Source organism: Ursus maritimus, unplaced genomic scaffold (assembly GCF_017311325.1).
Source record: "Ursus maritimus isolate PB19 unplaced genomic scaffold, ASM1731132v1 scaffold_19, whole genome shotgun sequence".
Lineage (NCBI taxonomy): Eukaryota > Metazoa > Chordata > Mammalia > Carnivora > Ursidae > Ursus > Ursus maritimus.
The window spans coordinates 11701344-11727956 of record NW_024424341.1 but is presented as its reverse complement, the minus strand read 5'-3'; the positions used below and the strand labels follow the sequence as shown (position 1 = coordinate 11727956).

General features: G+C 44.3%; 1 protein-coding gene across 4 annotated transcripts in view; it reads right to left on the bottom strand.

The window, feature by feature from the left end:
• FTO (FTO alpha-ketoglutarate dependent dioxygenase) overlaps positions 1-26613 on the bottom strand; it is a 414727-nt gene that overhangs the window by 163812 nt on the left and 224302 nt on the right. Inside the window, exon 9 of one of the 4 annotated variants that reach the window (XM_040633314.1) lies at positions 499-1091. The exons of the other annotated variants lie outside the window; for them this stretch is intronic. Within the exon in view, the coding sequence (XP_040489248.1) occupies positions 1070-1091 (22 nt within the window). The 3' untranslated portion in view covers positions 499-1069. Of the gene's footprint in view, positions 1-498; positions 1092-26613 lie in introns of those variants that run through there. 4 annotated transcript variants of the gene reach the window in all.

The following is a 26613-nucleotide window of genomic DNA, read 5'->3' as shown; positions in this document are numbered from 1 at the left end:
TATTTTGTGCATATTTCCATATGAACCCACTGGACCAAATCTTTATACAAATGACTATATTCTGTGTAACACTAATAATGTTATTAAACCCGGAATTTAAAAGAAATACTAAAGATGTAATAACGTATCACCTTAGCATGAAATAATAAAACTTCTTTTGCCAAAGTATTAGATACTGCTTTACCCTAAATAAACAGCAGTTTTAAAATGTGTTATGATTACAACACCCATATAATGTTTAGGACACAGCTGTAACACAAACACACACACACGCACAATTAGAATATTTAAAACCAAATGAAGTGAATCTCTGTATTTAAAAAGGGTTAGACTGGCCTTCGTTTCAGTTTCTGACTGTTAACTGTCAATCTTTAAATGTACTTCCTAGAAAAAAAACTAGTAAAGCATCCTCAGCTGAAGTCAATTTAGAAACAGAAAAATTTGTATAAATATAAAAACAAATCTCTAGTATTAAAGACACAAACAACTCCAGGAGAGTCGCGATTCCTAGGAAACGGCGCTATAAATAGTTTGACATTATTACACAATCTTCTCTGCATATCTCGTAATAGAAACTGCTACGGGTGATTGAAGAAATAAGCAACTTTGACATTTCTGGATGTAACTTGAAGAGATTATTTTATCATAAAGGATTGGTGCAGAATATACTAACCAACAACTCAATATCAAAACTCTCCTTGCAACTCTAAAACAGTGCAGAATGACATTTAAGATAATCCATTTATCACCATCCAATACAGGCTGCTTGTTCACAAAATGTCAGCGACGAGGCTGGAACATTCCCATCCCCAGGCAGCGAGTGCGTGTGACAAGCGTCAGCTTCATTTCCTTATATGCTACTGCCATACCTTGGACTTCGGCTCCCAGAGTGTTTGCAATCTATATGAGCAGCTGTACAAATGAACCGCCTCTTCTTTTTGTCACACACCACAGAGAGACAGTCCCCTCCAAGGATAATGAAAAGTCTGCATGTTCATTTGCAGGCACGCAATTTACTCCTGGTGAATTGTTGATGTTTTTATCAGCCATCCTTGAAAAGCTCAGTGCTTCAATGCTCAGCGGTGGTAATTCTAAAAATGTAAGCAGTTCTTTAAAATAATAATAATGAAGGTCATAGGGACTTGTGTTTACATGCCATTTATTTATATTTCAAAGTGGTTTTGTACGGGGTACCTCGTGCTCCTCACCAAATCCCGGTAAAGATTAGTTATGAATGATCAACATTTTACAGGGGAACAAAATGGAGAGGTAAGCAAGTTTTTGTTGCTGTTGTTCAAGGCCTCACTGCAAGCCGGAATCGTTCAATGCTGGAGCTGAAATGATCCTCAGGGGAGGTTTAAGAAGGCCCCAGTTTGGGGATCACAAACCGGTGCTCTGTTCGACCAAAGAGGGGTCACAAATCTACATATCTTGAGATTTTATAAAAACATCCAAATTTCTGGTTTTTCTTGAAACTGTAACCACATTGGGTCCACATTCTGCAGAGAAGTAATTGGCTAGACTCATCAATTAAAATCTCCACCGCCATCCTCAAAGTTCTCTTATGCTCCTTTCCGATTACTACCCCTCCTCCCTTCTCTTTCCTTCTTATTCATCTTTGTTGCCTGCATTTAAATTTGAAATTCCTCTTCAGGTTATAAACAGGGAAGCTGAACCCTAGGGAGAGACAGAGCCGGAAGCACAAGCAAGGGTTCCAAACTTCTGGTCTATAACACCATCCTTAAAACTACGTCTTTTCGACCTGTTGCCCAAGGGTTGACCTAAAAGAAAATGCCAGGATAGCATCATCCTCATCATCACAGGCGTGAAAGAGACACCAGGATAGGTGAACAATTAAGGCCGTTCCTTCATTCTCAGTGAATCAGATTTGGAAGTAGTCATTAAGTAGCAAACGGGAAGAAGTTTAGACAGAGACTTTTCTGGGAGTGTAACTGTGACCTAGATTTGATCAAATTTACTCCCCGCAGAGGAGGTGGGACTGCTCCATCCCCACCAAAGGGAGAGCATCTGGGGTCAGTCTCCTGCTGTGCCGCCTTGCCACTATTAAACTCTGAAATGGCAGGAGCCCAGCGGCAAAAATAACCTCTGCTCTCTGTGCCAGGCCACCTGCTTCTCGTCTAGGGCTGATGATCTTTGTTTAGGAGGCTAAGTGCCATATGGGATCCTGGATCCTTATTTGAAAAAAAAAAAAAAAAAAGATATGTATGAAATTAAGCCTGAATGCATTTCTGTGTGGAGCTGACTCCATGCCTCTCTTTCTCTATTAACCACCTTGGCTAATTAAGTTCCCACCTGAGGGTAAGGTAGGAGGAGAAAGTGAAATAAGGTCTACCCCCACATTTATATTTAAGAGGACACAATATCCTCGAAGCCAAACCAAGCAGTTTCATATGGCCTGAAAGTGGCCGGTGCATCTGGGTATCTCCACTCCCCCATGACGAGAATCTCCTTGCACTTTCTGTACATACCAAAGAGTAAAACTCCTACTTTTTACGAGTTCGCACCTCCATCCCAGGAGAAAAAAAAGAAAAGGCTCATAGAGGCAGATGCCCTGGAAGGCAGAGCTGACTCCCTATGCAGGATGCACACCCGCCCTGGGGATCGCGGGCTTTCTTTCCACCAAGAGCGGAGTCTGTAGCCAATGAAGAAATGGGATCGCTGGAAGTAACCTGTGAAAAGAATCTGGTGCAGCACCTACATTTTATGAGCGAAGAAGCAGAGGTCCAGAGAGGCATGCACTAGATAATATCTACAATTTATGACATGTCCTGGATTTCCATACTCAGTGCAGCTTAAGGTGCACATGACATCGTTTTAGTCCCAGGCCATCCCTGGGAGGTAAAGCAAAGTGGTTCTAATTTGCCGCGGGGGAGACTTAAAGGTTGAGGAACAAAAAACTGACTTTAGTTCAGAAGAATGAAGCATGCTGCATCTCGCTGAGCTGCGGTCTCCTCCCCTCTATGGGTGTAATAACACTTCCTATCTGAGAGGGGCGTGACGGAGATTCAATAATATATCTAGAATGCTAAGAAGTATTTCAGCGCTCGTTAAGTTCTCGTTGCGCTATCGTTAAACGAAGGGCAGAGCCAATTACAGAACCCCTGTGTCCGTATTACTGACTCGTGCCCTTTCTGTTAGACCATGCTGCAAGAAACTCAGATTATAGATCATCTACGCTGCAGTGAGAACATGCACCAGGCAGAGTGCGGAAGGAGGGACGGGGCGGGGGAGGGGGGTTGGAGACAGTGGACAAAAACCACCTAAGACCTGGAGATTAGCTGTTATAAAGAAATGGCATCAGGTAATCATCCTCCAAATTTGTGACTGCATTTCACAGAACGGTGCGGATGGGATTTTATTAGATGGCTCTGCCAAAAACATATTGGCAGATACAGCCCTGAGCTTGTGGTTCACCAGACACACAAGAGCCCCTCTTCAGGAAGGGGATCCTGCTTGGGCCCTGGCCCGACTCCAAGTTAATGCACAGTTAAAAGTAGCAGCTGCAGCAGTGCGGAGATAGGGGGTCCCCTGGAGGAGGGCCTTGCCAAGGAGGCTCTTCCCGGATTACTTATCAATTGTTAACAGAGGGAACTTGGGGAAAAAAATACACACGTAAAAAGCAAACAAAACCTCGACAAAATTTGGCCTCAGTGAATACAGATGTTCTATGAATACATACAATTAGTCAACAGATTTATGGGAAAATCTCAAATACATGTAAATTCAAAAAAAGTGGAAGTCCCGTTTTCACCTACCAATTGGGGAGGGGGGTCTGTATTAAGATGATAATGCTGGCAAGGTCATGTTGAAAGCCTGTTGACTCCTATTTTGCCGATTGTAGCGTAAACTGGTACAACACTCCTGGAAAGCTCTCTGGCAATATATACGAAAGCCATAAAAACATGCTTATCTTTTGACTTAGCCGTCCTTCGGATTCCGAGGAAATAATCCAAAATACGGAAGAAGCGGCACAAGGAAATAGGTGACTGCAACACTACTTACCCTGCTGTCAAGTCAAGAGCAACTTAAATGCCCAACAACAGGGGAATGACTCTGCATATGGGGATACATTTCCTTGGCGGACTGTTGCTGTGGCCATTATAAATTCTATAAGGAAACTGCCTATAACGGGAAGTGAAAAACGCAGGCTCCTAGAGTTGTAATTACTTTAAAAAACATGCATATAAAAGGCATATGCAGTAGACAAAGACTCAAAGGCAAATACCCCAAAATATTAATCGTTGTTTGAAGATGTTTCCTTCTATTTTTAAAAAAGGTTTCCACATCGTCTGCTTATTATTTGGACTATCCCCCACTTTGATGCTGTCCCTCTACTGGGTGTACCAGTGTGTGCACACGAGCCGCCCACAAAGCACATCTTTACTACAGATGAGCTTTCTCTGGCCTGTACTGCCTGAAAACAGCGAAGTACCTGCCGGCATTGAAAACGCCGAAAGTTTCACACCCACAGCTTCTACTGAAGAATCCCAGAATTTCTCCCATCCCCACAAAGCAGCGACTGGCTGTGGGCGAGAAGCGGCCGTCCTTGCAGACAGTGTAGGCGCTGGCCTGTGTGTCACGGCTGCTGCCACGCCCGCCGGCTTTCCATCTGAGCCCGCCTCATTCTCTCCTGCCACCTGCTCAGTTCCTCGTCTGTATGATTACCAGGGGGGAAAAAAATGGATGATGGAGAATTATATCTAATGTGATTCCTCTTTGGAAGGTGAAACACTGTATGTTAAACTTGACCTTCGGTTTGGACTATTCCATCATCAGAATATCATGGGCCAGTCCACTACTCTCCTCACTCCGGCACAGCCAATTCCAGGCCTTTCCCACTGAGAAAAAGGACAGTGGGTCCCTCTCGCCTCCTCTGCCCCAGAAGTGGCCCTCAGTCAACAGTCTCTGCTGGTATGATCTTTCCTCGGAGCGAGGCCCTGACAAGGCCCTGGCCGCCCTCCTTCTCCATGCCTGACAGGACCAGGCTGTTACACAGTAATTCAGAGCCGCAGTACCCTCACTGCTTTTCCAGATTACAAATCTACACCATTTTCTGGGCTTCTTGAGACAGAGATCCAGGAGGTGAAGGGAGGTGCTTTCTCTCCCCTGTACGTCTTCTATGATCTGACAGAACTCTGGCTCGGTTTGCTGTGGGCAGATGTTTGCATTATTCTTTTCCCTGGGGCCGAGGGTAAAGAAACAGAGACTCTGTAGTAGCAAAGTGAAGAGGTGGCACGGGAGGACAGGAGGGCCGTCATATCTGCCCCAGACAGACGCAGTGGGTGAGACTGGGAACTTGCTATTTGTAACCTCCACAAAAGAGCCACAAGTTACCATTAACTGTACATTACATTCACTCGCATTCACCTCTACAAAAGGCAGCAAGCTCGGTAGATGAAATTAACAAGAAAACAAGCAAAAAACCAAAGTACTTCCCTATTCCACACGTCTGATCTCTAGTGAAGGCTGAATGAATGACGCTGGGCCGTGGACCTTCAGCGAACACCGGAACTCCAGGCAGAGTGTCCTAAAGCTTGCACAACTGTTCTTCAGGCAAGAGAGAAGATTTATTTCATATAAAGGACAAATGCTGTCCTTTAATTAACAACATCTATCTCTGGGACAAGCACATCAGGTATACAATACAGAAGATTCTTTTAATATAAAGGACAGATGGCAACTCCACTCCTGGGACTTTCAAGGCTGCCCCAGAAAAACACACAATTTTAAAAGGCTTTGAGAATCCTCTAAGGAGAGCCAGTCAAGAGACAAGAATGCTTCACTGCCCCATTTACAAAGTAAACCAGAAAGTGTCTCAGAACCATTCAGAAACACTTGAAGAAGAGCTGGGTAAAGCCGAGGGAGGGAAATCATAATGTGTGCCTGGCAGTCAGGTAGCCTCGCCGAAGTTTCCTTTCCTCTCAGCCTGAATGGCACTGGATGAAAAGGAGTTTTAATGTGAAGTCTTGACTAACACATGGGGCTCCTCGATCACATAACAACAGGGCAAAACAGAACTTTCAAACATCCTCTTTATGCTAATACCGGAAAAAAAACGTCCAACCAGGACATTTCCACGCAGCTGGGCACCAGGTTTGTTTGGTAAAGGGAGGATGGGATGAAGTCCCCAGCTTGAGCGGAATGTCTCTCCTTTTATGGTTCTCATTAATCTGACTCAACACACACGTGTGTTGGTACAAGATTCCTACAGCATGTGTTATACCAGCCTAACTGGGTGCTAACATTATAAACCACACATCAACACTTCTTGCCCGAGTGTTAATGTCTATTAATGTCCTGCTGGGGAAAAGGCTCTTAGAGCCAGCCCAGAGCCACAATTCAAGACTGCCTGCCATAAGTTCTAGTCTCGGAGTGCTGATTTTAGGTGGCCTATTTAATTAAGAGAATTTCTAAAGGCGTGGGGGGAAGGTATCGTGGTGTCATATTTGGCCTCTTGATCTCAAATTGCGGAGGTGATCTTCACACAAGAAGCTCAAATAGCCACAGAAACCTGAAGAAATTTAGGGCTGAGGACTCAGCCATGTGGAATTTGGCTACTGATACCCCAGATACCAAATTAGGTGGCTTCCACTGCTGTGCTGTGATATTTTCTAACACAATGACAGAGGTATGAAAAGGGCTTGCCAGTGTCATAGTGAGTTTGCTTGTCTGCACATTTTCTAGATGGCCTATGAAGTGGGGAACATTTTCCTCCAGCTGTATTTATTTAGTTACCAAGAACACCTATAATGTGCTGGTATACGTGGTATACAGGTCACCGACACGGCCAAATAAAGTACACACTGTGGCTTTCTTCTACACAAAACAGGAAGAATGCTTACTGCCATGTGAATGGACACGCATACACACGCATGCATTGGGAAACAAAATAACCAGATGACAATGTTATAAATTTTGTGGAGTTTCCTCCAGCTTTGCTCGGCATCACAGAGAGTGCGTCTCTAAGCCACACAACTCCATCTCCGCAAAGAAAAAAGAAAAAGAAAAAGAAGACGTACACACAAGCACAACCGTCAAAACTGGATTTGCCCTTCTCTAAATTAATCCAATTATTCAAATGTCAGTTATATCTGTCACAGCCTGGCTCCTCGGGCCGAACCAAACTGTTAAAAATTAAAACTGTTTTACTTCGTTTAGTCTTTCTGCCTTTTTAGTGTAAAATCCACAGTCTCGACAAAAAGTTGTGGGATTTGACACCCAACGCAACACAACCCTATTGCTGTCATCCATGCATAATTCACTTTGGAAATATGCACTTGCTTTAAAATATCACTAAAATATACATGTAACATATGCTAATTTCACTGCGTTGGCTTGTAAGCTCTAGCCACTAGGTTATATGTAAACTTCGCCAAGTGCATACACTGTACATAAAGGGATTATAAATGAAAGGAAATATCTCTGTCCCTAGCTCTCTGTCTCCAGCCTTGGCCAAACTGACAGCCCCAAATCCCAGCACCATCTAACATGCCCTTCCCGTGGAGAAGACAGCCTGTTCTCAGAGTCTTAATTACATCCCAGCTGACTGCCCAGCATTGCCAAAATCAGGCAACAAACGCTGGCCCTTCACTCACAATATGGTCTGCTAAACAGACTCCTGGTCACACAGAAAGAAACTTTCACAATGTGGAGAAATAAAGGGACAAGCAGGAGATCAAGGGACAGCATAAATAGTAACCTAGGGGATGGAAGAGAGAAAAACCCCCCATGCAAGAGAGAAAAAAAGGGGGTGGTGGTGGGGGGAGAAAAACCTCCTCTTCCCAGAATCCTCAGGCACCACTGAGCAGCAGAATTTTAACAAAGCTATCCTGATTACAATGAAATCAAAGTCCTACTCATCCAGCCAAGTACTGCTGCTCCTCAAGATGGACCGCGGATACCAAGATTCAGTAGATTAATGACTGGTAAGCAAGACGCACCCACCCCACACAGATCAGGCCATTATAATTACAGAAGAACAGCGTGCAACATTCTACCATTGCAAATGGTATCATATGTTTTCCTGGCTGGCTTTTTGGGAAGGATTTAGCTCATTTGACATGGGCAGAAGGTACCAGAGCCTTACATTCATACCCACCTGTCCCTCATATCTGCATACATAAAATTAAGTTTCTTTCTGTTCGTGATCACATCACATGTAAATACCAGCAAAGACAGTCACCAAACTGAGAGACTAGTCTTGGCTTGCACCCATTCTAAATACAGGCTAATGACGTATATACATTTACTTTAGGGAGCTTCTGGAAGGCAACTGTTCTCCAGAGCAACAGAAACCAAGATCAACAAAAGATCTTGAAAGAGTGCTAATAGAGAAACATCTGCCTTATGTATGAAAACGTACAATGAGAAAACAAACAGTAGTGTCAAATATGAGCCCCAAATCAGAAGTTTCAAAGGCCAGTGCTGGGAATTTTACGCGTTGATTTCAGCACTGACATTGTGTTTCCAGGGGTAACATTTATTCAACACAATGGGAACACTGCCCACTGGCATTCTGTCATATAGCAACCCCAGTTGATTTGCAATTAAGCTGCTTCTCACATGGGCAACTCCACGTGTTATGCTCCAAGATGAACAGGGCTATGGATTTGGTTATTTTAATGACGGCAGAGGAGCCTCCTGAACAAGGCCGGGCCAGGGCCAGAGAGCTAGTTAAACAGTAAAAATAACTCAGAAATGATCAGCATAATTTACAAAGCACTTACACATATATCCTCATTAAGTGTTAAAATTACTCTATAATGTAAGGTTGGTATCATTCTGATTTTACACGAGAGGGAACTGAAAGGTCAGAGCAGCTCAGTGGCTCCCTGAAGAGAACAGGGTTTTGGACTGCAAGAGTCCTCCTTTTTCCACTGCCCTATGCTGTTGCTCTAGAAAACACAGAGGTAAGACAGAAGGAAGCTAACTCACTGCGTCACACGGAGAGTGCTGGTTCGGCTAAACAGGCATACCTTACTTTACAGTAAGACGAGGGGTCAGTAGGCACACCTTCGAGAAGGCAGCCACAAAGCTCACGTGTTAACAATGCCATTGCCGATGGCACCTCTCCTCCTCTCCAACGTGGCTGCCTGAGGGTGAGGACGGTGAGTCTTCAGGAGAAAAAGCACGGCACGGTTAATACTACTATTGTTTTCACTGGTACCACTACTGATTCCCTCTGTAGGAGAAGCTGAGGCCCTAATCCCAATGATACGGTGGCACATGACGGGATGATTGAGCAAAGGGGGTCATTATACAGAAACGGCATTAACAACAGGGAAACTACTACAGTTGCTGCGATCAATAATTCTGAGACTCATGAACTGTTCTTCGGTTTTTTGTTTGTTTGTAGTTTTAACCTGTTAGAAAATGCTTAGTGAAAAAAAAAAGTTTCATTATAATATAATCTGAGTTCGGCATGACTTAGCTAGAAATCATAATCGAATACCTCGTATGCAGCCCTACAATGAGATCGTCACTCTCCTTCACTCCTTGAACTGACACGGAGCTGTAAGACAAGACAGCAAAGGGTACAGTACACCTGAGCAGTGCTGAGTAACAGCTACTTCAATGATTCGTTATTTTCTGTGGCACTTAAATAATGAAGATTGGGAATCCTTTTTCCATTATAGAAACAGACTACATTCAAATTGCATCTTGAGAATTGATACCAAACATCCTTTGGGGATAAATTCACTGCAATTTGAAGTCTGGGAAGGCAACCAAGATATATAATGGAAAGAACATGGACACATTTAACATGTGCTAAAACAAGAGATGAAGAAAAAAAAAACAACTTTAAAATCCAAGCCAATGAAAAGGGTTTCAAATTATGCTGAGAAGACATCTTTCTCACCAGCAATCTACAGAAACAACTAATAAATGAAAAGAAAACATTTGTTGTGTTCTGGTTCCCTTAAACATAACTCTTACACAAGGTGTGGACCGGGGGGGGGGGGGGGGTTTGGCAAACTATGGCCCATGAGCCAAATCCTGCCACCTGCTTTAGTAAATAAAGTTTTATTGGAACACGGCTACATCTACTCATTTACATATCGTCTATGGCAGCTTTCGCCCTATAAGAGCAGAGCAGTTGTGACAGAGATTGTGTGGCCCACAGGGCCTAAAATATTTACTGTCTGCCCCTTTCCAGAAAAAGCTTGCCAGCCCTTGGTCTTGACGAAGACCTACCATGACCCATGTGCCGGGGAACTCAACCAATTCTAAGTAATTCATCCTTATGAAAACTGGTTTAAAGTTTAAATTTTAAGAAGTATACTTTGTTTTATATCCTGGCAGGGTTTAGTTTTCACAGCAGTGATCAAAAGCCTAGCAATGAGTTGGCAGGATTATCAGGAACAACTGAGGAATTTTAGCAATCTGCTTGAAGTTCCTTGCTGAAAGCTCTACTTTCCAAGGTAAGAGCCACTGATCTCACAGAGACATAAATCCAAAACTGGTACCGTGGCTTTAGAAGCAACAGTCCCAGGTTCGAGTCCCACCTCCTATAACTACTTACAAAATATTCAGTGGCAACCATCACTTTAGCTTTGGGAAGGCCAGTTTCCTCCCTGGGAAGGTAAGGATATACTCTACCTCTGTGAATTACGGAGAAGGAGATGGAAGGTTACAGTAGATGCGAGACACTTAATGCAAGGTCTGACTCTAAACAGGAGCATATAAAAGGCATTATTTCTGGATTTGCAGGCTAAACTTTTAAGAGTCCTTCCTTTTTACGCATTACCCTCACCTCATCCAAATATCTGTCATCTTTTTTTTTTTTAAGATTTCATTTATTTGAAAGAGAGAGTGTGTGAGCATGTGTGTATGTGAGAGAGAGAGAGAGAGAGAGAGAGAGATCACGAGCAGGGGGAGGGGTAGAGGGAGGAGCAGACTCCTTGCTGAGCAGGGAGCCCTATGCAGGACTCAATCCCAGGACCCTGGGATCATGACCTGAGCCAAAGGCAGACACTTAACTGATCGAGCCACCCAGGAGCCCCAAATATCTGTCATTTTAAGAATCTTTTTACTATACTGTCCTGGCCATTGGTGTATGAATTCCGAGTACCACAGAGAAGGATCTTTGTTTTCCTCTGATTTTGCCTTTTGAAAGCCCAAATCTCTGGCATCCTCTCCGCTGCCCCCATCCCAGAGATCTTCCAAATTTGGACTCTTCTTTTATATATACCCCTAGAATAACTGACTACCAGACAGGCTCTCACATAGGCTCACTTGCTGAGGTCACCACCATGTTCCCCATGCAATCCACATCAAACGAAGTCAAACAATCTAAGACCCAATAGTAACTCAAAATATATAAAACACTAAGTCCAGGCAAGATTTGGAGAAGAGCGCTTACTGCTCATGCTAGAAGATACAGAGGCAGAAATATGGAGAAAGAATTAGTTCTGGATCTGAAATGCGCACAAGCAGTGATTAGGTAACAAGGTTTACCTGTGTCACTGTGGTATCATTCAGATTTTCAAATACCCATAACAAGAATGAATGTGCATTTGAAGGGCCTCTGGGAGTAAGTCAGGGTAGGCTTGTGAATATATTGCTTAAAAATACCTAAAACTGTCATGCATTTCGTTATTTAAAAAAATGCAACACAGGGAAGCCTGGGTGGCTCAGTCGGTTAAGCATTTGACTTCAGCTCAGGTCATGATCTCAGGGTCCTGGGACTGAGTTCCAAGTTGGGCTCCCTGCTCAGCAGGGAGTCTGCTTCTCCCTCTCCCTCCCCCCTCACTCCGTCATGCTCTCTCTCTCTGTTGCTCCAATAAATAAATAAAATCTTTTTTTTAAAAAAATGCAACACAGGTTAGTCTTGGTTTAGTTTTGAAGAAAACGCCAGTTTTTCTTACTCGATTTGAGGGTACGAAAATAAATGTCCCAGGATTTAAAAACATATTCTACACTTGATACTCTATACATATCCTATGCATTTCATATATAAAGACTAATACTTCTTTCATTTTCTCAGTGGGCAGAGAAGAGACATTATTTCTCATTTTGAACTTTGCTGTAAATTAAAGTAATTCAATTTCGGTTTTCAAATTCAATTTTCAAAGCAGCTTAAACAAAGCTTATGAATACTGAAAATAATGTGGGCCACCATACGTGCAGTATGTTTGAGATCTCACAAACTCGATGGGCTTCAACTTGCAATGTGAATCGTCCACCACAGACAGTCCAATACTAGCTTTTGGCATTCAAAGGACAGATGTCCATGTTGGCAAAGAAAGCACCTGAATAGGACTTTCAGATGATTCTTTATAGGCTTCCAGGTCCTCATATCAGGGGACCACAAACTGGTCTGTAGACTGTCTGGGTATGGGAGTTGGTTAAATGATGAAGTCACCATAGCAGGAGGTTCGAGCTTCTCACATTTGCCTCTAATCAAAATACGGAGTAGAGCCTGTCAACTGCTTCCTAATGGGGACAGGGACAAAGCCTTTGGATTCTAATGGTATGAGTATGCCCCTGAAACTGAAAGAGCTCTGCTATGTCTGCCAGCTGTGGTCTTCAGATAGAAATGAAAGTGACAACATCAGGGGGCGACTTTCCCCCAGAGCATGGACTTGAACGCAAACATAGTGCTTCCACTGCTGGCCAGATCTGAATTCTCATTCTGGATCCTGCCGTAAGCCTTCACCATCAGCGCTGACAAGAGCTGAGCGGACAAGAGAATGCTTGTAAAAGACATGGTTTCCTATGCTGTATCTACTCCTAGAAAGAGGCCCCTGAGACTGCACCCAACTCTGAATATGGTTCATGTGCTATTATGGAAAGTCTACAGATGATTTCCGGAAACTCTGGGATGAGACCTGGTCAAAGTGGTTAACAGAAATGGGGAGACAGTGAACAGTAACCAGCAGTGAGAACCAGTAATAGGGCTGAGAGGCTCCAAACCTGTGACAGCCTTCTTTAAGTGGGCTCTCACTGAAGCGGGAACTACTTGAGGCGTTCGAGAACTACGTCGAGTGGTGGATTCCAAAGGGCCCCTGTGCAAAGTCTTATTTCACAGGGCTCGTTTCCCTAAGCCTACACAATGCAAGAGACTTAATGATTCCACCAAGGATGTGTCATGGATCAACCAGACTGATCACTGTCAGCCTTGGTCATCGTCATGGAATTCCCCAGGGCCAGTCCCAACACATGCTGCCTGAATTAGTACCAAAAGTAGATTTCAAAGCAGATTTCAGGTAAAGCTGATAAATGCCTGACCAGACCCAAAACTGGAATGTCTCTGATAATAACGAAACACAAGCCTGTGCATCTGGCTAGCAAAATCTGTCTTCCTGGCCTTGAACAGAAGTTGGAATCTGCCTTGGAAGAATGCACAATAGAACTCCCGCGAATTAGCTCAAAGAATTTAATACCTGTTGCAATTTTCTCCAATTTAGTATATGAAATAATAACACAGACAGCAATTACCATAAAGAAAAACTTCAGGTGCAATAGCATCAGTTCAACAGCTGGGATCAAGTATCAGCCCAGAATAACAAATTTCATTCATTTTATCTCCAGCTCTGGAGACATGCTGCTACTAGCTTTAATAGTCAGGAATGTCTGTTGGCTAAATGACTCTGCAGAGCTAGTCGAGTGAGGGCGGCCCGCGACAGTTTAATTGGGCTGCTTGCTAGAACTCTATCTGGGGGCTATAAGCAGTGGGCTATAAACAAGCAGAGAGCTGCACTCGATGCTGAGCAGAGCAGCCTGCAGGAGGAAAGAAAAAAAGGAGCGCTTTAGATGGCAGGATCTCTCACTGACACTGGCGTCAGGTTGGCTACAGGTGAACCGGAGCAGTGTGGCTCCAACTGCAGAAGAAAGGTGGGCGGGGGGGCGGGGAGCGGTTAAGAGAGCAATCATTGATCTTGTATTGATTTCTGGACCCTGTGTCCTAGATCCACTCCAAGATAGAATGACAGTTTTTGGTTTTGTGCTTGCAAGAGACAAAAATGACTAGCACCGGCCTTACCGGTTTCTGATCATATTTCCCTTAGAAACATGCCACCCGTAGATTGTTGGGTTTTTTTTTTTTTTTTTCTGGACGGGGAAATCCAAACAAGTTTATCACCACAGAAAGAGGGTTAGGGGCTGGTTAATCAGCCATTTGTCTTCGCTGCTCTGGATCTGGGAGTCAAGGGGTCAAAACGGAGCACAATTGGGCCCTTTGGTTTTATCTCAGGTAACCCCCCGTCTCTGGTAATTGAACCCATTCCTCGCGGTCAGAGTTCCTGTCACTCATATTCAATGTCTGTCATTACCGAGAAATGCTTCATGTCATATTACACTGACAGAACCACTACAGCAAGGCTAGCAAGACTCCCCCAGCACCAGAGGTAAGACAATGGGAGCCTCTTTCAGACCAGTGATGTTTAACATTTTATGTGCTGACACTGTGTCTGTAAGCACAATATAATGAAAGTCTGGTAAATGGGAGATAAAAATTCATACTTTCCCTCCTTCAGGGGCTGCCAGGCAATATCAGAAATAAAACAAGTTGGCAGCTCCGATGATACCATCGCACCAGTGCCACGGCAGGCGTTTTCTAAGTGTGGTACATGGATTTACCCACAGACACACGCACCCACGAGCACACATGTCCCCCGTTTGTTTCGGATGTGGCTTGTGTACCAAACTCACTTCTCCCCTGGCAGGGCCTGAGTCACTGTCACAGGGTCGCTAACCTCAGAAATCAAACTCTCCTCTGAACGGCGGATTCGGCACTCTCAAACTATGAAATGCAGAGAAGAGAAGGCACCATTAACAAAGAATGACTCCATCGTTGCATCCGGAAGTCTCTCGGTGAGTTCTGAGCAAGAGTATGTCCCCCGACAGGTGCTCAAAAGCAGGAAGCCCACTCTTGAGCACAATCGACTCATTTTCAAGGCCTTCAACCTACTTTTCCAGCTGTACCATCCCTCATTTCTTCCCATGCATCTAACATGGAAGTCTCCATGCTCTTCACCCAACCACACTTTGCCCTTTTGTGCCCAGGGCCCTTGCACATTTCCCTTCCCTTAGGGAAGCTTTTCCCCCCGCTCCCTCCTCCTTCAGGGCCAGCCCATACACTGCCAGCTCTGTGGATGTGGCTCCGAATCCCCTTAGTGGTCTGCTGCTGTCCTTGTGGTTAAGAGCATGGGCTCTGGAATGACACTGGGGTAGAGTGAATCCTCATTCTGGCACTTCAGCAAGTTTATAAACTGTGCCTCTGTTTCCTCAGCCATCAGATGAGGTGAACAGTCGTGTTTACCTCACAGGGCTGTTGTAAAGATGAAATGAGATAACCCATAGTACCAGTTATGATGGTTACCTGGTTATAAAACAGTGCCCAGGACAGCGTAGGCATTCAACATGCTTATATACCGCTACATGCTTCTAATACCGCAATAATGACAAGAATAAAATTATCATTATTATGGTCACTGATATTCTCATAGCACTCTGTTTATATTAATAATAGGACATCTCATTTTTCTTTGCTTTAGGGTGACTGGTTTCCACTGCTCGCTTCTGCTGGACGTAGTGCTGTGGGCATCAGTACCCCCGAGAACCTGTCAGAAATGCGAATGCAAACTGTCCGGCCCCGCCCAAGGAAGACCTACAGTCTGGGCTTCACATGCCCACAAGGCGGTCCTAACACGGGTCTCGAGGACGGGGGACGGGACACAGAGGGCTTGGCCTTGGGGACCTGACTTCCTGCTCTGGAATCCCATTTCCTCTGCCTCCGGGCCCCTGTATCCTTGGGAAAGTTCCTTAACATCTTTTTGCCTTGGTTTTCTCCTGTTAAAACTAGGCGTGGTGATAATAATAATCATCATCATCATCATCATCATCATCATCATCATCCCACTGTGATAGTTGAGTTGATTCACATTTAAGCGCTGAAAAAGTACCTGGCACAGAGCAGCCCTCGCTAAGGACTAGCTGGTTCCATAATTATTCAGGATTAACTGAGTAAATAATATATGAAAAGCACCTGAGTGCTTATTAGAAGTTCAACTAAGGGTTCTTATTCGCAATGGTAGTCATGTGATTTTAAGTCTCCTGAGGGCAGAGACCCTGCCTTTCCGATCTCAGTAACCCGGAGAGCTGGCTGAGGCTGCGCGGTTAGCAGGGCCTCCGCGGTGACTCCAGAGGCCTACGAGTCAGGCTGGGTATTTATTTGGGGTTAGTGCTTTGTGGCCCAGAAGGCAGAGAAAGGCAACAATTCACGTTGGCTGCAGCAGGTTTCCTGAGGCCACCAGCCTGTGGGCCAATGGTGTTTTGCGCTGATCCCTCCTCCCCAGCTCCAAGGCTGCTTGCACTAAAGGTCACAGCCCTGAAGCCTGGAAACTTTGGATTTAAAAATCATCCTGACTTGATATTTTAGAGGGAACATGGCAGGCTTAGGGAGTTTAATCTCTCTCTCTTTCAATACACCGAGGGAGGGACACCTTTTAACCTATCTGACAAAGCTTTAAAAAAGCCTCTGCTTCCACACAGACCGCGGCCTGAAGCAGAATGAGAATGTAAGAGCTTGGCCAGGAGCTTTCCACGCGGGAGGGGGGCAACCCCACAAAGACTCACAATCGCTCAGCACTCCTCTGGCATCAACCAAACGGTATTCACAAATTCCTCTCCTTCTACACCCCTCCCTGGAGAAAATCAAAATGGGTTGAGGGAGAGAAACCAGCGTCCTGCCGGTCGCTGGCCTTCTCTGACTGGTCTGCTTCACTGATCTCCTCCGACAGCCAGGTATACCCTCAACCAAGAGTATTCAGAAGCTGGTTTTGCGGCAAAGGAATGAACTAACCTGCTTGGGAGAAGCTTCCATTTCAGACAAGTGCCAGGATGGTGATAAATAGTCCACGTTAGCCGTCACTGTATGCGGAGAAAGCGGGCTACCACAGTTACTATAAATAAGCTAGTCGTCTAGCTCGCCCGACAGTCACAACTATAAATGTGAAGTCCACATGAAGGTCTGCTATTTATCCAACAGGAGACAGGATTCCCTCAAACACAGAATCATAAGCTAGCCACCAATGGCAGTGAGCAGGAAGTAGTCTGTAAGTGTCGAAACAGGCATTCCTAATCATCCTGACAGCAAAGAGAACGCAGTGTGTTTTAATTACATTTAAATCTAATGAACAAACAAATTCCATGACCTTGATGATTGTTTCTACTATGGTTCTTTGTAACAAGAGGTTACTGGTGACTTGAGATTTTTTCCCCCTACTTCTCACTGTAGGAATTTTGGGGGCCAAGAGAATGGAGTCAGCCATGTTTTGATCGATCCATGGGAGCAAGAGCAGGCAAACCCAGGTAACAGGGAGAGAAGCTGAAATTACAGTGGCATAAAAAGAATGCGTGTTTCTCTCCAGGGCATTCTCACGATCAAATCGGACATAATAACGTGTCAGATACAATCCCTGCACTCGGCCACAGACCCTATTCCCACTCCTGCTCTGGAGTAGACCGTGGAGAGTCTGAGACACCGACTAGATCCCCACACACTCCACCGGTAACCGTTTTCTGGAGCCCTACAATGAACCAGGAGTTGACACAGGACACTTTCAGATCTCAAAGCACCACACTCTCAAGAATAAAAATGAATTATCTTCACCAAACCAAGGGGGGAAAGCATGCTGCAAAGAAATTTCTAATGCTGAAATATTGCATTGCCAAATGTTCCTGTCAAGTTGTGGTTTAATTACCTTGGCCCCCATGCCTCTTATAATCACCTGTCATTAGCAACAATGCCTGCATCTGTTTACACGTCTGTCAGAAATGCCAGGCCGGCTGAAGCCAGGGGAGAAGCAAACTTTTAGTGGGAGATGGCCTCAGTTGAAAAAAGGTCACCTAAAAGTTGACCTGTCTCCCCCCAGGGCCATGCCTCAAAAGATACCCTAAGGAGAGGACCCCTGAGGCAAACTTCTGAAAGGTACAGAAGCAACTTTTCAGTAGGGTCGGTTAGAGATCCCAAGGCCAAAGAGGACAATGTTGGGTGTTTCGTGGCTCTGGTTTGCCTCCTTCCGTGGCATTTCTGCTTGCCTCCAGGAAGTAACACTAGTGATATGATGTGTTCTACCTACAACGTCTTCAGGGTCTCTCTGCCCCTGGTGTCCTCCTCAACCCTGCAAGGTCGGTCATACCTCGCCCCTACTTCCTCCGTTAATTCTCCTCTCCTTCTCCAGGGACTAGGTCTGGTTTTTTTTGCCACTGCCTCCTCTAGCTGAGCCGATGTTCTCCCAAAGACCGGCTTCATAATAGGCCACAAGCTCCCTAAGTCCTCTTGCTGCTCCATGTCCCTAAAAACAAACACAGACCCTTTTGTTTTGACATTTCAGCACATCCACAGGGGGTGAAGCTCTATCATAGGGCTATTCTAAAGCCTATAATATTTTTAGTTAGTGGGTCATGATTGCTAGGGTTTGTCTTCCAGCATGCTAAACTGGTTCGAGTTAAAATTTTGTCAATAACTATCTTTAGTTTTCTCTGCCTTCAGTTTCATCACCTACAAACGGAGATAACAGCACCCCACCTGCGGAGGATTACCGTGAGGAATAAACGTGAAAAAATACATATGAAGCATCAACACACAGTAGGTGCTCCATCTCAACACCTGTTGAGCTCCATTTTGATTCCCTCTTTCCATCAAAACCTTCCCAACTCATAAGGAGCTCATGCTTTGCTTATGGCCGACACCATGTCCTTTCTCACACAAGAATGTCTTTTTTTCGGACATAATTATGATTGGAAGGCCGACCGCAGCCTTGGGCACACGTGCAAACCTTCAAAATACTTTGTAAACGGAATTTGGATTCCTTTTTATTCTGAGTCAACAAGCGCCGTTATGGAATGAAATCTGTACCCCCCCCTCCCCAGGGTCTCACCCTTCCTGCTTCTCCATCCCCTCTCATCTTCTTCGCCCTCAGGCACGGTGCTCTGGTCTGGCTGGCTGGTTCTTCCTCCTCAGCTCTGTCCCGTGGGGCTCCCTTGGGGATCCCAAAGAAGCTCTGTGCCTCTCCCTAACCGCTCATCTGTTTCCTTTTCTCCACAGTCTTCCTCATCCGACATTGTCTTCTTTATTTGTTCGCATGTGTTTAGTCTGTCCTCCACTAGACCCTAAGCTCCCCCAGCACAGGAGGCAGGCCTGCCAGGTCCACAGTAAGTGCTCACTAAATTATCTTCTGCGTGAATGAACGGCACGTTGCTTTCTTCTTAACCACCTACCCATCTTCACGCCACAGGGGAGTTGGACACAGATTAAGGATCTTCAGGACTAATGCCAGACTCCAATCTCACTAATGCTCCAAGAGAAGCTTCGACGTGCCCAAGCACTGACAGAAACACAAGAAACGTTATTAACCCCACCAGAGAAGGTGATAACCAGGGGAAATCAGGTTTCTGCCCTAAAACGAGGCCCACCAAGGTCTTGGGAATGAATCAGATCTTTACAAAACATCTCTTCTACCCTTACTGTGCTTCCTAGTCTCACTCCTGCCCGACCAAGTTCTCTGAGAACCTCCATCTTGTCCTTGGCCCACTAACCACTGTGAGCCTTGCTTTAACCAATGCCCCCTCTGTGTAGCTTCTGGCTCGGCAGCCTGTGGGCTCCACTGTGAAGGCTGAGGAGGGCCAAGCAGCACACGCCACCCCGGTTGGAAGGGTGGAGCCTCTTTCCTCCACCTTCTGAAATTTAGAGAACTGCAGCCCTTTTCTCGGGCCTGTCCCAAATGCAGCCCTCTTGCGAGTTCTGCGCTACGTTTTCAGAGCCTGGCCTACCTCCCTTTGACCTCCTCTTCTCTTGCTCTGATTGGTATACTCAATGATAGTTACCTCATGAAGCTACGTTTCGGGCCTGGTCAAGGTGCGTCATCTCACCTTAAACGACAAGGGAACATCATTTTGTTCCAGGAAAAGCTTCAAAACCCTACCCACACTCTGAGGTAGCTTTCTGGGGAAAAAAACCGGGCTTCTTTTCAAATGAAAGACCCATGCACAGGTTGCCATGTTTCTGATACATATTTTAGAAGAAGATTATTTCTTTTCCCCCCCAGAGAAATCAGAGAACACAGAATTTCTCCTGGTGGTGATTTCAACAACTCTAGTTACTAACTCCTCTTTCTTAAGATGTGGTCAAGTAGATCTGTTCTCCCCCTTTTCCCCGTCTCTTTTATACTTCAAAACGGGCGGGAGAGAAAACTGTGAACCTTCTCCATATATATCAAAAATGCGTGAACACCTCTTCCTTTGCAGGCATTGGAGCCAGCTTCTGGGCACCACACTTTGTGCAGGACCCCAGCCTTCACTCTTAAGTTTAAAGCTATGGACGAAGAAAACAAAAATGTACTTATTTTACAGATGTGCGTTGGGGGCAGCTACTCAAGGGCATTTTACTAGTTCAAGATGGTAAAAGAAATCAGCCATAGCTGGCACCACCACACATTGTTCCAGAAAAATGTACTGTGGAGAATTGACACTGTACCTATAATTTTAAAAGATTTGCTCATTTAAACCAACCGGCAGTATTTTCTGCCACATAATGGAGAAATTCACAGGATGCTGGGCCCCCTCATGGCTTCTGTGGCTATAAAAGCCCCTTCATGCTGGATTTTTTATATTTGGTAAATTAATAGTTTACTGTTCCAAGATTCCTACGTGTTTATATTATTGCTTTTCTAACATAAAAGTTTGCAGTTGTTATGGAAACATATGGTAACATTTGCTGCTAAATTTTAAATGCATTTTCTACCCCTGTTACACACCTGAAATGAAGCCAAAAACTCTCTTTGCTTTACATTAGGGTGAAATTCAAACTGGTCTGGGTGACTATAAATGGTTACTGTTTGTCTTGGCTCCTACCTGTATCAGATTTAGACTGAGGAATCTTAGGGAAGAAATTACACGGGATAAAATGGATATTTCAAAATTACAAGGCCTGCAATTCCAGTGGCTCCAAATATCAGCTTTCTGTTTCATCTCAGCCTGCCAGAGAGAAAATGGTGGGGCTGCAAAATAAAAGATCGACAACATCTACTCTCCGGAGCCAAATGCTTCTTGTTTTGATTATACCGGCGGAGAAGCCTGCAGATCCTGATCAGTTAAGTCTTGTTAGCAAATTAAATGGTTGTAGATTACAATGGTGCAAGACACGAGTTTTAGCCCCTGGCTTCAACTGGAAATGACAAAAGTATAAATTCCTTCAACCCATCTTGTTCTGCAATTTCCTCCTTGAGCACCTCACAATTCACAAGTAATTGTTTGTGTGGACTTTTGGCCCATGGGGAGGCTGGCTGGGAAACAAGCACTGGACAGGTGTCTTAAGTGGCCCAGTTACACATTTCTCCATACCTTAACGCCTTACTCAAGTCAATCAAGTCTCCTTGTGCAATATAACTAGTCATAAATACTACTGAAGAAAACGAAGCAATGTGGCTTAGAAAAACATGAGATGAGAAAGACAAATGCAAATTCTAGCCTGCTTGAGCATTTTTCTGGGACTTTCAGTCAAGATAAAGCAAGGGTCACGGAAGAGCTTCAAATGTGTGCCTCTGGTCTTGCTCTGGGACCTGGGAGCCCTAACTCCCACCTACATCTGGGTCCTGTGGGCTATGTTCTTTCTTCATTTCAGCACATTTGTTCAGAGTCGAGATTCATTTTCATAGGTTAGCTCTCTGGCTTTTCTTTCTGGGCATATAACCACGCTATTTGCTGAAGAGTTTCACTTTACATTTCAGACAAGATTAAATAATGTTTCTATATATTTGAAGTGAATAGGCAAAAGAATTAGGATGCTTTTCTAAGTACAGAAATAGAGAAGTTGCCAAAGATTTTTTGCTCCAAGGGCTTTGGACAGTAAGAAATAAATGTTAATTCTCCCCACGTAGTATGTATTCAGAGGGCTCTCTGGCAGTAACTGAAAGAGTAAGGTGATACTCTCCCTGCCTTCCTGACTTTTTTCATCAATTCAAGTAAAGAATTTCAAGTTCTAAGGCATCTGTTCTAGTATACATCCAGGATGCTGTCTAAGGAAGCCGAGAACTCAGAATATAGTCCCAGCAGGGCCACATCAGCAGCTCAGGTTAGAGCCCTCACAACACATGGAGGATTACTGCATTATTACATTATATGTGAGTATACATATTATATCCACAAGTAATATAAATACAAATACCGTATTATGTATATACCATAAGTAAATAGATATACTATTATATGTGGTGTTGTATGTTTTCATGTTTCTCTACCTTTCTTCTTCTTTAGAGAACAGACAGAAGGTAATATTTCTCAGTCCATCAAGATGTAGGAAAATGCAATGATTAAAAAGAGGGTACCAGACCCCCACTGCCTGGGCTCGAGTCCTGATTTGGTCACTTACAACCTATGGTATTTTTGGTAAACTCCTTGGCCTTTCTGGGTTTTGGGTACCTTAACTGTAAAATGGAAATAAAAGTAGCACTTCCTGGGGCGCCTGGGTGGCACAGCGGTTAAGCGTCTGCCTTTGGCTCAGGGCGTGATCCTGGCGTTACGGGATCGAGCCCCACATCAGGCTCCTCCGCTAGGAGCCTGCTTCTTCCTCTCCCACTCCCCCTGCTTGTGTTCCCTCTCTCGCTGGCTGTCTCTATCTCTGTTGAATAAATAAATAAATAAAATCTTTAAGAAAAAAAAAAAAAGTAGCACTTCCTTCACTGGGTTGGCCTGAGGAGTACATAAGGACGTATGGGTAAAACACTTAGAAGAGTACGTGGTATAGAATAAAGAGTCACTGAAGTTAGCTGCTATCACTAATGATAATGCCGGTCCTCATCATCTTCATAATCAACAGCACCATGACGATGGAGATACATGTTTCTTGACCCCTTTGGTGTGTAAGGCCAGTGTTTCCTAAACTCTGATGATGGGATCCACCGTCATGATTTTTAGTGATATTCATGAACCACCCTACACTGTATTTCTAGCATTTTTCTTTGAATTAACTTAAAAAAATTTTTTTAACCCCAAAACTTCAAGACTGACTTCACTCTTGTCCTCAGTAATATCATTTGAGGACCATGGACCCAAACGCTAGTCATGCTTTTCTAATCTAAAACAAAATACATTACTCTGAAAATTAAAAACTGTTCACGAGGGTATGACAAAAACACCGTGCGTGCCCCAGTGCGTGTATTTGACACTTTGGGGGCGTCTGAGTTGGGCCCGGGCACATCTCAGAAGGGCCTACCTACGCAGGAACCGGGAGGCATTTGGGATTTGACGGAAACCCACCACCCACAGCTATCTGCGTGGACAATATGTAGCCTTGTCAAGGGACCGAACGTGGAGGACTGTCGCTAGGCTTACTTCACTTAGCACGTACTCAGGTCTGAATCCTGTGTGGGTGCTCAAGGACTGAAAATGATTCCCTTTCAGCAGCCTAAGTTCCTAGTAATGCGAGCGTTGTGTTGGTGGGTGCACTGCAGACAGGGTGAGGCCCTTGAGAGAGAAAAAAAATGCCACTATATCCAGAGGTCTCGCCCAATCTGGGCAGACCGGATTAAATGTATTTTGACCCCGGCGCTAACCCGTTTTCACGTGATCCATTTGGTACAAGAAAAGATTAATTACTTATGAAAAACAAGCTAACATCTCCACGGCAAATATATTACCGCCATGGAGAATGGGACACAGAGGTTTGTGCCTGCATCATTAGCTCGGCCCTAATAAATGAGACGCTCTCTGTGATGTATAATATGGTAAAGAAAACACAGCTGTTTGCTTCTGTAGGCGAGTGCATAGGTAGAGTGCACCTGAGTCTGCGAACACTTAATAAGCCCTCAACAACAAAGCTGCATCACTCAGAACGGCGATGGCTGAAAACCATTATCCATGGATAATTAACTATGTCAGGACACCGAGGTCCTAACATGAGGTCCTCATAATTCCCCACTAAGGGAAAGACAGTAAGACATTATTATATTACTAATATTTAATAAGAAGACTGTTCTATTTGTGTGTTATTAATGCGAGCTGTAAGTTACAGCAGCATGTGAATTATGATTAGTTCTTCGGCGCACTCTATCAGTTGAAGGGCAAAGCAGCCCTTTGAGCTTAAGAACCGTTAAGAAATACTTCCATTTGGGATTAAATTTTTTTTTAAATGTTATTTGCAATTTGTCCTGTTTATTTTCCCTCTGATCGCAGGAACATATCCACGGCGCACATGCATCACTGGAAAAGCCATCGCTAGAACGACCAATATTAAGGAAGCTCAAAGCTGCACACTTGTAAAACATTACTAGTGAACTCATTTGATCTTTAGAAGAGCCCATCGTTTTGCTTTCTCCAAGTATCCTGGTCATTTTGAGACTCTCCCCTATAACACAAAGTATTTAAATTTCTCAGTAACAAGGCTTTTTGACGCTTGAAGACAAAAGCCCCTCTCCATTTATTAAGACGACTTCCAACTGTGTGGGGCTGTTCTTTACCTCATAATTAAAATAGCACCTGAACAGGACCATCTGTGAACGTGGATTAAGTTTTTACAAAATGTGAATATCCTTTCATTTCTTTTCTGCCAAATGCCTCTAAACCTCATACATATTTTGTGTGACATACCTGTGTCACAACCACACAAAAAAAGGGCATGCTTAACTAAACTTTTACTACAAAAAAAAAAAAAAAAAAAGAAAGAAAGAAAGAAGGAAAATGAAAGGAGGGTGAACATTTTGCTCTTCACGGCAACCTTCCATGCCTCAATTAAATCCATAAATTAACGTACGGCTCTGTAATTTGCTCTAAGAATGAATGAACTGTCAGTCTTCACGTGCTGTTTCTAGGGTTCTGTCAGTTGATGGCAACCCAGAGACACGGCGTGCCACTTAATTTCCCTCTTCCTTTTTCAAATATACATGTTTTGGAAAAGACATTATTTATACAAAAGGCTGCCAAGACACTGGGTTAGGATGGATTTGGATATACGGACCATTTCACGAGCTGGTCTTATTTAACCAAAATAAAGTCTCTTTGGGAGTTTTTTGCACAAACTGCAAATCCATAAATGCAGAGATTATAAACATTGATACAGACATTTCTTCCAGAGGGTTTTCTGACCCGATGTTAACTTTACATTAGAAATTCATGTTTCTTTAGAAATGTTGGCTTATTTTAGTGAAATGGTTCCTTTGGTACAGTTGGGGCTGTGATGTCAACCTGGCTGCATTCTAACAGCCCTTATGAAATATTTACAGTGAAATTCAGCCACGCATGCGTAACAGCTGACTTCAGTGGCGGCCAGGGTTTATGCTTACTTTTTGCTTTTTATTCAAGGAAAGAAATTGTTTTTATATTTTCCTCTTCTCCAGAAGATCAAACCCACATATATTTAACAACTTCCCAGACCACACCTCCATGTGGGCATCAGTCCGGATCAGTGAGACTAAAAGATTATTCTGACTACATGACATCTTTGAGCCATGAAAGAACAGCTGGGTTCCCCCATAGTGGAGCTGGGGATAAGGCATAAACTCGAGGGTGACACAGGAGAAATGGTGATCTCTAGCAGTAGAGTCCCTGCCCTTCCCCCCCGAGAATCAAAACCTTCATCAGATCCAAAATTGCCAACATTTTTGCAGGCACCCTTTTTATGGTGACAGAGAGCACCACATACACCTCATTCACTTCCAGAAACTCTCATATGCTTTCTCTGTAAAAGGAAAAACGAGAGACTGCCAGGTTAGGGGCAAAATAAATAAATAAACACACACAAATATTTCCTCCAAGCAAGAACCCACACAGAGTAGAACCATGTTACAAGATCACAGAAGGCAGTACCCAGATGGCATTCTGGTCTCCTGGCCAGGGTCATTGTCTCTGTTCTTGAGAAGTGTGAGAAAGCTACAAAGAGTTTTCATTCAAAGCAGGCAGGACTTCCATTCTGTATCAGAATCCTATCCACACCATCCAGTCTCCAAACAGGTATTGATTAATTCACTCGAATGTTAAGGTACAAACACTAGAATTTCTGCTAACATTGGGGCGCCTGGGTGGCTCGGTTGGTTGAGCGTCCGCCTCTTGGTTTCGGCTCAGGTCGTGATCTCAGGGTGGGGAGATGGAGCCCCACAGTGGGCTCCGTGCTCAGCATGGGGCTCAGCATGGAGTCTACTTGAGATTTCTCTCCCTCTCCCTCTCCATCTACCCCTCCCCCAGCTCACAAGTGCTTGCTCCCTCTCTTTCTCTCAAATAAATACATCTTTAAAAAATATATTACAAAAAAGAATTTCCACTAACATTTAAATAGTTAGAAGACTTCATAAGCACATACACACGATCTCCATTTTCCACTTCTCTTGAAAACGTAGGGGACCCAGTAACACAGATCCAGCCTCCTTTCAAGGCTCTTGAAGAGCTGCTGTCTACTTCCGACGGGGTGTGCACCTCCCGCTCACTTCAGCACCCCCCACCCCGGCTTCGTTCATCTGGGGTACCTGTCAGGCCCTGCAGACATTTGAGTTTGCAACCTCTTGCCTGAATTCACTAGAAAACTCATCAAGTATCCAGGTATCGTGCTGCTCTCAGTAGGAGCTCTGAGAAGGACACTTCCTTGGGAAAGCCCAGGGCCTC